The 13,930-nt window shown below is 40.2% G+C and overlaps 1 protein-coding gene across 11 annotated transcripts in view; it reads left to right on the plus strand.

The window, feature by feature from the left end:
- The window catches only part of PDE1C (phosphodiesterase 1C), a 286,375-nt gene that overhangs the window by 100,315 nt on the left and 172,130 nt on the right, over positions 1-13,930 (plus strand). For 3 of the 11 annotated variants that reach the window (XM_017822925.1, XM_017822934.1, XM_017822972.1), the window contains exon 2: positions 9,322-9,348. The exons of the other annotated variants lie outside the window; for them this stretch is intronic. In XM_017822925.1, coding sequence (XP_017678414.1) covers positions 9,322-9,348 — 27 coding nt within the window. The remainder of the gene's footprint in view (positions 1-9,321; positions 9,349-13,930) is intronic. 11 annotated transcript variants of the gene reach the window in all.

Genomic DNA, 13,930 nt, shown 5'->3' on the forward strand with positions numbered 1-13,930 from the left:
CATCCCACTTGTCGAGGTCAGTGTTGCCGTGTAAACACAAGGTGAAGCTCAGAACAGTGGGGGGTAGATATTCTTCTCCCTCTTGGCCCCTCCAATACCACTGTGCACTGAATGCAGCGTCTTCTAGTGGGAGAGGCTACAGAATAGGCATGTGGAAGTACCACCCATCCTGTTCTTTGCAGGTGATTCCTTCTACTTATTTCAAAGCTAAGTGTTCCGTAAGTCATCTGTAGTGGCCAGCTAGAAAGTAAAACTCAGGCTAATTATATGCCTATTTTTCAAATAGTAAATAAGTGAAGGTTGTACACTATGGTGATTTGACTTCTTTTTTTAAGCATGAATACTAACAACTGCTCTATATTCTTTTCAGACCCTAGGACTGTATTTTCCTGAAACATACTTTCCTGTAACTGGATTTTTATGAGCCCACACTTCTCTTGAGGATGTGATGTTTATGAAGCACAAGAGAATATGCTTGTTGTGTACTGTGAAAAAGCAGAATGAGCAGTAGATCATTCTTTCAAAAGGATAGATTTTCCAAAGCAGACTCATTTTCCTTTTTACTTCATATTTTTCTTCAGTTGAATCAACACCAAGTGCAATAACAGGTTTGGGGTTTTTTGTTGTTGTTTTTTGGTTTTTATGGTTTTGATTGTTTTGTTTGGTCTTTTACATGAGGAGTTATGGAAAACTGAGTAAATATAGAGAAAGAACCTCAAGAGTTCAATAATTGGCTCTATACAAAATCTACATGAATGAAATAATATTTTTAGAAGTTTTTAGAACAACATTTGCTGACTCCTTTTGTAGTTAAGAAGCTAATACATTAAAAGCCCAGTCAAGTCTATTGTCCAATACAGAACCATTTCAGTAGTGAGTTTGAATTTGCCCTTCTGATTTAGTGTTACTGAAAACTTTGTTTGGATATAAGGCTGGAGCACTTTTTTGTTCATGCAGTGTCTCCTCTGCCCCTTGCAGATCCCTGTACCTCAGACTGTCTTGCTCAAAACCATCCTATATGTACAGTATTCAATGCAGATCAGTTCAGTAAACTTTTCCTGTGTTGCTTTTTCTTCTCATTTGGTATATGTACTGTGCAATGGAAAGATACACTGAAATTGCTTTGCCTCTTCTGATAGCTAGTGGTGTTTATCAAAGTTTGATCAAGCCATGATTGCCGTTGTTGAAATGAAGCGAAACAAAACCATGCCAATTGATCATAGATAATTTTTATGTTAGTGAAAAATAAAATACCTCAAACCAATACACCTCTCACACTACTGCTTGAATAAAAATATTATAATTGTATATAGTTCTGCCCAAGGTCAGTAGGTGGCTGCTTTTACACTAGCCTTGGGAGATAAGATCAAGCCATGGGTAGAGTTTGTAGTGCCAAACAGGTCAAGTCAGTTGTATCCTTATCTGCAGGAGCAAATCTCAAGAGTAACTCCCTTCTTATCAGCCCCCTTTCCCCCTTCTTCCTTCCCCCTCCTCATTCTTGAATCCCTACTTTGCTAGATAATTGGTGCCCAGCTCTCTGACTGTGAACAACAAAGGAATTTGGACTTTCGTACAATTTGAGGTCATCAGCTCTCATGAGAGCATATAGTATAATAATGTTAACATCAGTCCACTCAGATCATATCCGTAACACCCATGTATAATACCTCTAGGCTCTGTCCACTCTTCACTAAGTATATAGAGAAGGGATTTCAGCTATTTTGAACTTGTGCTGCAGAAGAAATTCCTCACTGACTGTGCTGTCACAGAGACTTTCTGTAAGAAGATTTTAAACACATTGCCTCTCCAGTTATGCTTCATGTGTGTACTTAGTACACACATTAGAAATCAAATGACCAAGTAGGAAACTGTTGTTAAGCTATAGATAAGAGCCCTATCATGGCAAAAGGTCACGGCAAAGCAGAGGCAGCACAAGAGATGTCTGTTGATTGTTCATATGTCCTAATGATTGCAATCATTTTTGGAGATGAAGCTGTTTCTTTTTTGTCGTTCTTTAGAAAACTCAGTAGTTAGACAGGTGAAATCCAATAGTCAGCCAGGCAAACTAAAGTTTATTAAAATAGTATTGTCCATGAGCAAAATCAGAGGATCTTTTCTGACCTTGAATTATTTACATACATTATTTACTAATTGTGACCTGTTGTGTTTCTCAGCTTTCTTGTCTCCATTTCTTCTGAAATAATCATACCTCTTTCAAGTTGTGAACATTTTTTGTCTCTGTATGCCTACACCACGCATACTTCAGAGCACACAGACTTTTCTAATCAACTTAAAATGAGAAAAGTGACTGTCTCATCCTTGCATTATTTCAGGATGTCTCTGTGTAGTTCAGGGCCCAATTTAAAATTATTTCCCTTGTATTTTAAAAATTCCACGTAAACCTTACATGGAATTTCAAGTATCAGCTGAAATCTTACCTTCTTTCCTCACCCACTTCTTACCATTTCTTCTCCTCTGCTGTTAATAGTCTCTGATATTGCATTGTTTTTAACTTAGCACAGTATTCTGGCAAACAACCTGTGTGTAAGAAAAAAAATCATTTTATGATTGTTATTATTGACTGGAGAGTAACAAAGCAAGAAAGGTTTCTGTTTCAATTAAAGAATTAAAAACCCCATCAGGAGCTGATGCCATTATGCCCTTTGAAGTCTGGTCATCTCAATATAGTTCTGAGTTACGGAATTATGGTCAGGGCTCCCATGGTATCCTGTGCTTTGGCAGATGCTGATCTCTAGTCTGTGCTGTGAGATTGGGTTTTTGTGAAATGATTTATACTTGGTTATTAATATAGGCTTTGATAACGTGATGTAAATGCATCCCTAATCCTGTGCTGATGATTATTTGGTAATGTATGATTCAGAATATTGAGCTGCTAGGAGAGAAGATTTTCAATTTATTTAAGTGATTCTGTCAGTCAGCTTGATCTAAGCCTCCACCCGCCTCTCCCTTGGAATGATACACAGAGGGATGATGCTTACCCGCAGTACAAACTGCTATGCCACTGCGATACAGCCAGAGAGGGTACCTGAGCCTGGGAGGTGGGAAATGCTCTTAGTCCTCCTGTCAATCAAGGAAAAATCTTGGGAGTTCTGGACTCATGACTTGGAAGGATTTGGAGTCAAAAGCAGTAAACATGAACTGTGGTCGACTTACAGAAAAAGGAAGGGGAGGGATATCATTCAGAACCAGATTCACCAAAGGGTAACAAAAGAGAAGAAAGAATCTTCCAGATTTGACCTATAAGACAGACTTTTTTCTCTTTTGCCAAATTTCATTGCTTATCTCACTGTTGGTTAGCTAAAGTACAAAATAGGCTTTTAATAGTGTTATCTTAACACCAATTTTAATGTGAGAAGCTCAGCTCTGGAAGAAAGGGGAAGGGGAAACAGAAGGGGAAGGGACCTGACAGAATGTGCACGTTAAGGAGATGGATCTTTCACTGCCATAAGGTGGCTTTTTCTCTCTGTGCTTCCAAATGAGTTGGTGATTGGACCCCTGCAGGGAACCAGAGATGAATAGCCCTAGTTACATGAGGTATGGATGCAGTGGGACTCCAGTACTTCAGGACAGACATTGTTGGATGCTTTTGTTAACAGATAATTAAGCTTCCCCTCATATCTTAAATATGCTAATTATAAAACTTTCTAAATATAGAAGAGGAAAAGTCCCTCTTTTACCTCGAGCCTATGAATAAATATTTTTAAATATTAGCTTCTGTTTTCTTTAACAACTGTGGTTCCTCTGAAGAAGTAGCTTTTGTAAAATGTTCCTCTTAAGGCAGGAGGAATGTTCTCTTTTCTATGATCGTGCTTACCAGTGTCAGCGACAACAGTAAGGGTGTGGCAGGCAAGCTCTGATGAGGAATTAATGTCCTGGTAGTTTTTTTCCTCTCTGGTTCGACCACAGAGCGGGCAGTAGGGAGTGTGCTGCGGTTGCGGTTGCGGCAGTACAAAACCTGGCATCTTTGCTTAAAGCCACCACTGTTGGCAGTTTGAGCCAAAAGGTTAAACTTTGCATTGAAGCAGCTGATGGCCAGGTGCAGACCTGTGGCGGTGCACTGCACACAAGACAGCTGGTGACAACATCTTTTCAAACCACTGCAGCAGATTCACTTTCACAAGTCTCTTGGTGCCCTAAAAAGTTTTGCCCTCTTTTTCACTAAGAAGCACAAATCCAGCTGAAAATATGTGCCCTGCTAGATCCAGGCTTGTGTCTTGCCAACTGGTGGTACAAAGGGGAGAGCGCAGACCACTGAGTTTTGGGGACTTCAAAAGATCTGTCTGGCTTGTTAAACTTCTGACCAACTACATGTGCCCTCTGACCCCATTGGAGTGGCCAAGCAACAAAACCCCACATTAGATGAAGCCACTGTGAATGCTGATTCTGGGCTTCAGCCTTAAAATTGAGTCATTTCACTGTCTCAGCAGGCTAGGTCATTCTTGTGGCACTTGCCATTCCTGAGTTGGGAAGCATCAACTTATTGAAAAGTGTAATCTGCATTCACGGATACCTCAGGTCATCAACCAGGCATCCACCAGCTGATGGCCCAAGTGATCACTGCACTGCAGGTAGGAGCCTGCAGAGACCTTAGTAAGGGCAGCTATAACCCTTAATCTCTAGCAGTAGTGTGTGAGCAGAGCATGAGAGGCTTATCAACTTTCAGATTTTAGCATAAATTTCCAGAGATGAAGCTAGGCAAAGATCTTCCTATTACTCCTGCAGCACCTGCAGTTTTATTCCATATTCTAAAAAGATGCCATTAATACCAAACCCTATGGAATGAATGTGGGATGCCACCATGTTAACCAAGCCACTATTATGAGTAAAAAAAATTTAGGTGGTTTAGGTAATTTTTCAGAGGCCGCGTAGGAGTGAAATAGCAATTCATCTAGTTAATGATTATGGGGAAAAAACAGGGCAGCTGACTGAGTTACTTAATTACCCCAACCTCTCTGCCCTCACTTCTGTCTGTACCTACTCAGTCAAATTAACTCACTCAACTTTCTCAGAAGAGCAAGGTCTGAGAACATCACTACCAAAGAGAGACACAGATTTTGTGTTTTTGTTATATTCTCTTCATCTCTGTGTTTCTGGATGCAGAGGAAGGGTGAAGCTTTTTTGCAAGAGCTCAAAAGTAGGATTATTTGGGCTCCAGTTATGCCTCACTGTCATGAATTGATGTGCAAAACCCTATATAGTTAAAGCCACAACCTTGAAGAGCTAACAAACTTGAAAAGGGTCTTAAGGGGAAATATAGGGAAAAGCAATTTGGCTGAGGGTGCTCTGGAATTAAACGGCAGAAGTAGAAACAAACCCTGAGAACAGATACATACCCTTGGAGAAGTTGATGGGCATCAAAGCACAGAGAGAAATTTGCATGTCTGTTTATTTCAATGGGAGTTGAGTGCCCATACAGCTGTAGCTAGCTACATCTTATTGTTGCTAAATACCTTTAAAAATCTGTCCTAATTTTGTTTTGGGCCAGTGTACTGTGTCATTCCTCTGGCCACAAGAAGGATTCATTCATCCCCAGAAGAGCAGATACTGAAATAGCGGGCTCAACTCTCTCATTAATTTCATCTTATTTGAGTAAAATATTTCATCCTACCCACAATTTTGCTTAAAAAGTATCTATTTTTAAATGTCTTACAGGGTTTATTTTCATTAGGCTCTAGCAGCCTTCTTGTACTAGGACTGACTCACTTCATACTATACTCCTGTAGGTGTAACTGCATTAAGTTCTGTGAAGTTATTTTTAGTTTACACTGATTATATAGGGCCTACCTAGTGTGAGTCACCTGCTAATTCTCTTCAGCATGAAGAAAAATAGATCTACTTGGTTCCAATTAATTTTTTTTAATGTAAGCTAAATTTAGACCTATGAATAATACATTCCACAGCAGGTAACAGGAATTAAAGGGATGTGGCAGTTCGAGCATGACATGTGTCAAGTCAGAAAAGAAACTGAACATACACAGGTTTGGTAATATCAACAAACCTCTTGCAGGCATGAGCACAGGACAGCCCACGAGTGTTGGAAGCTGTAACATCACCTCCTTTAAATCTCTCTCATTTTTCCTCTCCTAGGAAAGAGGTATAGCTTGGGTTTGTTCATAAAATCTGAAGTCCCTTGAGCTTGACTGAAAGATGTGTCTATTTCCAGGTTTATCCCAAAGCATCTGGTAAAAGCAATTTTGTAGCTAGTTCCTCACTTCATAGGCTCTTCCTGGGGACGTAAATCTGGATAGCTTGTCCCACGTTGTTTTTTTTTTTTAAATAAACAACTGAACAAAAACCTGCACAAAAAAAAATCCCCAAAACAAAAAAACCCCACCCAACCAGATCCAAATCCCCACCCTCTAGTTTCCTCTTTTTACACATGGATGCTGATTGAAGGCAGTTTCTGATGATGGCTGTGGTATTAAAGAGGTATTTTATAATTTCCTTGTTTCCAGTGGTCTCCTTTAATGGAAGGCAGGTGTAAGTGGTGGTTTTGTAACCATAAAGCAGGTAGATGTTGACATTGTGTTTGCAATGTTATCCTCACAAGTTAGTGGGACCAGATGGGATCCACCCAAGGGTGATGAGAGAGCTGGCAGAAGAGCTCGCCAAGCCGCTCTCCATCATCTACCAACAGTCCTGGCTCACTGGGGAGGTCCCAGATGATTGGAAATTGGCAAATGTCATGCCCATCCACAAAAAGGGCTGGAAGGAGGACCTGGGAAATTCCAGGCCTGTCAGCCTGACCTCAGTGCCTGGCAAGGTTATGGAGCAGATCATCCTAAGTGCAATCACACAGCACCTACAGGATGGACAAGGGATCAGACCCAACCAACAAGGGTTTAGGAAGGCAGGTCCTGTCTGGCCAACCTATTTATGAATAGCTTTATGTTATCAACACCATCTTTTTATAATGTTGATGAGTAGCTTTGTTGGACCTTGTTTTTGAAAAGCCTACAGAATTTTTTTTCTTGGATATCAGGATTTGCTAATGGTTTTCCTTTTAAAATGTGTGCATGTAGTCATGATACTGAATCTATAAAAAAGGGTTCCTCTAGTTATATTCTCTTCAACTGTGACATACAAATTCAATACTTTCAAATTCAGTTGCTAGCTTGGTGCATGTAAACCTTAACTGTAATTGGATCGCAGGTGTGGAAACAATAAACAAAACCAATAAAAACATATATATATATATTTTTAATTTCTATGACAGGCAAATTGTTTTTTCCTAGTACTGTCATCAATGACAGTACAGCTTTCAAATACATTAAAAATATTTTTGAGTGAAAGGATTAAAGGTGTAACTGATCAGAAAAGTGGTGTTATTACTCAAATACAAAGAGCACCGTAAGGCTGGGTCAACTGTTTAAAATATAGAGGGAAATTTTAGCTAATCAAGATTTAACAAATGTTTTCTTCACTAAAATGTGAAGCTTGGCTGAAAGAGAAACACTTTATAAAATGTTATCAAAGTCACTAACCAAGGAAGGGAAAAATGGTTCTGGCGGTGTTGGAATGAACCATAAGAGGATTTCAGGGGAAAGAATTAACTTGTAAATAACTTCATTTGAAAACTTAAACACATTTGGATTTCTTGGGAATAAGATCTTTTAATCAGTGTGGATTGGAATGGCTAACTAGGTGGTGTATTTTTCAGCAAGTTTTTTGGCAAGAACGTATAGTGAAGTTCTGTATTTGTCAGAATACACAATACTTCTGAATACTTAGTCTTCAAAATAAAATTTCTACTTTTAATCCTTCTGAAATGAAAATTTCTCTTAGAATCAGCTCAAGTGGGCTTCTACTTGTATGTGTCAACATCTTGAATGTCAGTAAGCTATAAACTTTATACTGCTATGAATGTTTGCTCTTTTACTCCTTTGCATCTATTCAAGTTAAAATAAGTAATTTTTCACAGAGTAAATTGTAAACGAAATATCTTTTAAAGTAGATATTTGGGACTTCTATAATTCTAACATGGTCAGAATACAGAAGTGGGTACAACCAGGAGTACGATTTGTAAAGGTATTTGTTGGATGAAACATTTGATGACAAGGAGACATTATTTATGGCCCTTTGTTAAGTAGAAAATAGCACCACATTACTTTTTTCCATGTTTCTTCTTATTTTTAAGAGCAATACCCCTTGTTTGGGTTTTCTAGGCCCGCCTTAGCCACAATTTCCCATGTGCAGTAGTATCAGAGATGAAAAAGTGAACTTGGTGCTTATAGCAGTACACCTATTTTAACAATATTACCTACACATAGGAAATGTTGGAATTATTTGTCAATGTATGGCTAAATAACAGGGCACTTCTCATCACAGTCCACTTCAAAACTTGTTTCAGTCATTACCTGTGAAGTTTAAAGATCATTAGTTTTACTTTAAAACATAAAAGCAGAGCTAAGCTCAAGTAAACCAATGCCATGTTTTACCAGCCACTGTGCAAAGCCTTTGGTAAATAATCAATAGCTCACAGACAACATACAGTGCTGATACATCTCTGCAGTTAACTGTATAGCCACACAGATAACCATGCAGAAATGCATGGTTATTGCTTTACTCTGTGCGTTAGCAGCTTCTGTCATTGCCTGGAAGACAAAATCTGCAATGCTAAGGAGAGTAAGAGGTTTACAATCTTTGCCATATTTGATGTGGTGTGAGTGTTGGGGAGGAGAAAAGGTCCTGTTGGTATGCTTATCTGCTCTTGTTATTCCTAGTCCTGGGCTAAGGTCAGTTAGGTCCCAAGATACGTTGAATGAAGGGAAGCTCTGTGGTGTGGTATTCTGGGATTTGGTGGAAAAGAGAACTTGATAAGATCTAGACTTTCTTTTTAGAGCAAGACTGCTGTAAAACCACTGGGGTTTTCCACAGAGTGAGCACAGACAATATAGTTGGATGCATTGCATCACTCCATCTTAATGAGATCTTTACAGATAAAACCATACTTACCTGTTGGATGGAGACTTAAAAACTACTACTAATAAGTACAAGAAAGTTTCTGACACTTGGACTTCCTGCTAAGTCATTTAGAATAGTAAATCGTTCTTTCTTAGCTGCAGCAACCCTGTCTCACAAGAAAGGACAGTATGTGCATGCAGGAAAACACACAAGTTTTTCTCCTGAATTTGGTGGCAGCTTCCACTGAGGTTAGCAGAAGGGAATGGCTATATCAGGTTTGGGGCAATTTTATGGCAGAAGTGGCTTCACTGAATTTCTCCTGATTTCTGACTCTACCCTTTTCTCCTCACCTGTGGAGCCTTCCTATCTCAGTTGTATTTTGTTCTTTTCCTGCAGGAGAAAATACAAGAAAACGTCACAGAGGTAAGAGTAAATCACAAAGGACTGGAAGGTATTTGTGAGTTATCTGTCTCTTTTTGTTAGGGAGTTTGAAAGAGGATTTTCCCGTTACCAGGTTGGTGTTTTTTTTTCAGGGAAATGCCATTCTACTTGTTGTTTTCTCCTTTGAAGGTTCATCTTGTGCTGCTGCTGCTGCTCCACATCTCCTCTGCTGCTAGTGGTAGTCCTCCCCTCTGATATTAGAGGTAGTTCTCTCTGAGAAAGAATGGAAATATTTGTCATTGAAGGTCAAATTCTAATAAACATAACACTGCTTTTTCTGCAAAATCTGCTGGTTCACTTTTATTGCTTGGTCATGCTGCAATAACAAAATGAATGGCAGGCTTGTAGCGTTACTAATAATCCATGCCTTTGCAGTAGACTGAAGAAAAATAGGAATCCTGTTGATTAACAGTCCATATTACAGCCTCCAGATCTAGTTATCTTACTGCTTCCTTGCAGGAGGGAGGCTCAGTGGGCATCTTTCACAGATTAATTTTCTTTCTTTGGAACCCTTTGAGCTTGGTTGTTTCAGAACATGCATTTTGCAGCACAAAGGTTTTTTGGTGGTGTGGTGATTTGCCCTCCCATGCAGGTGGACTGTTAATTGGTAATTGATGTCATGACATCCTGAACATCTTTAGTTCATGTTGACTTTAATTGGATTTAAGAGTGTAGAGTGACTCAACTCTGCTGAATATGCCCTTTAATATTGTGTGATGATAAAGAGTGCTGGCATATAAGCCAGTGGGATGATGTTGCGTGTAAGGCATCACAGCCGTCACTCCTGTTTGCTATCACCCTTTGCTGAAGATGATTTCTCTAATGCAGCATTGGCAGGACAGGCTGTGTGTATGCTCATGTGTCACAGCCACGATAAACTGAGGTGTGGTGGCTTGAGTCGTGGACAAGGTGGGTTTAAGATATGATAGTTTAGTGAAAAATACGGAGATTTCTGTGCTGAACTGTGCAAGTGGGCATTGTGTAATGTGAGACACAAGAACAAAGAGAAGGTAAATATGCTGCCAGTTGTTTTCTTAAATGTGGGGCTGACACTGTAGTTTTGTTTGCAGTTCTACTTTTTTCCCCATTTCCCTTGATGCTGCCCTGATTGCTAATTAATTATAAACATGTCTCTGGCTGGAGGTCTTGAGGTGCTGCAAGACGATTTGTTCTGGGACTAAGATTTTTTTCCAGAATGAATGATTGCACTCTGTGTGTGTGTGTGTGTGTGTACCTTGCACAGCTTGCATTGTCAATACATTGCCTTGAGTACTGTGTCTTATTCGGGTGTCTCTTCTGTGGACATAACCATGCATTAGAGAGGTTTGTGTTCAACATCTCTTTTGTATGGGAGACTTTCTGTGAGCCTCAAAAGAGAGATGAAGTATGTTAACAGCTTCTACAAGCTGAATACATTGTATCAATGACATACAGAGAATACAATATGTCAGTCTGTTTAAATATAGCATTACAGGGGTTTGTGCCCCGTGGGATTTTGAACTTTCTGGGTTTTTCTCTTACTGTTACCTATGCCAACTACCTGACTGATGGTGTGCTTCCTTGCAGCATCTGTACAAACGGGCTTCATGGCCCTCTCATGTCTAAGAAATGATGTGAGCTTTGCAGAGGCCCAGAGGCCACTCCAGGGACTGGCACACAGCAATTGCTCAGCAGCTACTCCTGATAACCTTGCTCAATGGGTGCTGACTGCCAGCACAGAGGGCTCTGTAGTGCAGGTCTCAAGGTGACCTGCTGCTGTATCTCTCACTTTGCAGCGGACAGCTCGAGAGAGCCAGTGGGTGCCCCTTTTGACTCCTTGCTCACACACACACTCACTCTGATGTGCTTCTTCCTTCTTCAAGCTCAGCTGTAGGTTTCCTGCAGCAGAGTCTCAGGTGTCAGATTTATAAAAATAAATAATTTAATAGAGAGATAGAGCAGCAGGTCAGCTTGAGAGGGTCTCCAGAGAGGGACCCAGAGCAAAGTAATCCATGGGGAATTATACCCTTATGATTTATGCACCCTCTTCTCACATGCTCTTCGTGTGCCTTGAATGCACCTCTTGGTCCAATGGTGATTTTTGTTCTGGCATCTTCTAACATCTTATTTGGTTATTTCTCAAGTGTCCATGCAGGCCATTAACTGTTCTTATCTTGTCAAGTTGCAGCTTGTCCTAGTGCCTCTAGTCTCCTTATCTTCTGATTTGTGCTTCTGGTGCGCCTGCTTGCTGGCAGAGCCTAGGAAACTAAAAAAGCCCTAGACTTAGGATAAATGTTACTTAGCAACAACTAAAACATCAGTGTGTTATCGATAATCTTCTCATACTAAAGCCAAGACACAGCACTGTACCAGCTACTAGAAAATTTACTAAGCAAATTAACTATCCCAGTCGAAAGCATATCTAGGTGTAACTTCACAGATTGAGGCCTAAAGCCTCAGCAAATCCAGGTACTCCTGCTAAGCAAGTGAAGCTAAGAAGGCTAAATCCACACTATATTGTAACTCTATGTATCTCATTATACTTAAAATGTATTTACTTATGCTAAAGAACAAGGATATCAGAATAAGAAATGTAAGCAAAGTGTCCTTGAAATATGACTATGGTCCTGAAAGAAGCATTCTAAGGGGCTCTGCAAAATACTGAAGTGATTTCTTTAAAAAATATTGTACTCTGATTAATAAAGGTTGAGATTTCATACAAACCACAGGGCCAGAACATCAAACTTTTCCTAATCTTCAGAAGGATTTTATTGTTTCTACTTCAGATTATTAGGCAGGAAACTCGTAAGCAAGATCTTTTCCATCCCTTTCCCCCTTTCTTATTCTTTCTCATGTATGTATGCGCTTCTTAATTCAGATTTGCTGTAGCATTTAGTTAATATATTCTTGGAGTGAATAGTGTGGGACACAAGAGGGGAAATCATAAATGTAATGGCATTATTTACAAAAAAAAGTGGAAAGTATTTTCCCCCCAAATTTAGTAGATAGTAAACGTCAAGGTTACTTATACTGACACCTCTATAGATTAAAATAATCCACTATCACTTTTGGATTATTATTGCCTTGCAAGTCTCATACTAAGTAATCTTTGAGTTAGGCATTTACTTGGGACCAAATCCTGTGAGAAAAATGCCGTACTGGGTTTAATGGCATCTTTTTGTGCTATTAGGCACACTAAAGAGAACTTCATTAGAATGAAGCATCAGTGCTCTCTCAAAGCTGATTGTCTGAGTAAGGATGTTATCACAGAATGGGTAAGGTTGAAAGGGACCACAGTGGATCATCTGGTCTAACTTCCCTGCTCAAGCAGGATCATCCTGGAACACATTGCACATGTTTGTGTTCAGCTGGTTCTCGAACAACTTCAGTGAAGGAGACTCCATAACCTCTCTGGGTAACCTGTTCTAGTGTGTGATTGCCAGCACAGTAAAGCAGTTCTTCCTCATATGCAGGCAGAATTTCCTGTGCATCAGTTTCTACCCATTGCCTCTTGTTTTACTGCTTAGCACCACCAAGAAGAGCCTGGCCCCATCCTCTTGACACCTTCCTTATAGGTACTTATAGGTGTTGATAAGGTTTTCTCTCAGTCATCTTGAGGCTGAACAGCCCAACTGTCTCACCCTATCCTTGTAAGAGAGATGCTTCAATCCTCTAATCATTTTTGTTGCCCACTGCTGGATCTGCTCCAGGAGCTCCATGTCTCTCTTGTACTGAGGAGTCCAGAAGCGGACACAATACTGCAGATGTGGCTTCCCCAGAGCTGAGGGGCAAGATCACCTCTCTTGACAATAGCAATGCTCTTCCTAGTGCATGCCAGGATACCATTGGCCTTCTTGGCCACAAAGGCACACTGCTGGCTCATGGACAGCTTATTGTCCATTGGGACCGCCAGATCCTTCTCTGCAGAATGAGTCCTCAGGCACCTCTCCTGATCTCCACAATCTTTCAAAGATGTTCATGAGCAGCCTGTTTATGGTATCCACCAGCTTTCTGAGCTCTAGTGGGTGCATTTTGTCTTCCTTCCAACCTTCCTTTACCCTGGTCTCCTGGGTGAGAGATCCCTGCGGGTTGGTCTTGTCAGTGAAGTTACTTTGCCTTCTCTGCATCCTCTGTTACCAGGGTCCCCCCTCTATTTGGTAATGGGACCACTTTTTCCATTGTTTTCGGTTTGCTGCTGATGTATTTGAGAAAGCCCTTCTTGTTGTCCTTGACATCCTTGGCCAGATTTAATTCCATATGGGCCTTGGCCTTCCTTATCTTGTTTCTACTTACTGTGACAGCCTCTCTGTATTCATTCCGAGTGGTCTGACCCTGCTTCCATCTCCTGTGTATTTTCTGCATGTGCTTGAGTAATAACAAGAGTTCTTTGTTCATTCATGCAGTTCTCTTGCCCCCTTTACCTGAATTCTTGCTCATTGGGTTATATCATTCTTGAGCCTAGAGGAAGTAATCCTTGAATATCAACCAGGTCTCTTAGACTTTTCTTCCCTGCAGAGCATATTCCCAGATATGGGATTCTTCCCAGAAGATCACTGAAAAGGCTAAAGTTAGCTGTCCTACAGTC

Source organism: Lepidothrix coronata, unplaced genomic scaffold (genome assembly GCF_001604755.1).
Source record: "Lepidothrix coronata isolate B3197 unplaced genomic scaffold, Lepidothrix_coronata-1.0 Scaffold3, whole genome shotgun sequence".
Lineage (NCBI taxonomy): Eukaryota > Metazoa > Chordata > Aves > Passeriformes > Pipridae > Lepidothrix > Lepidothrix coronata.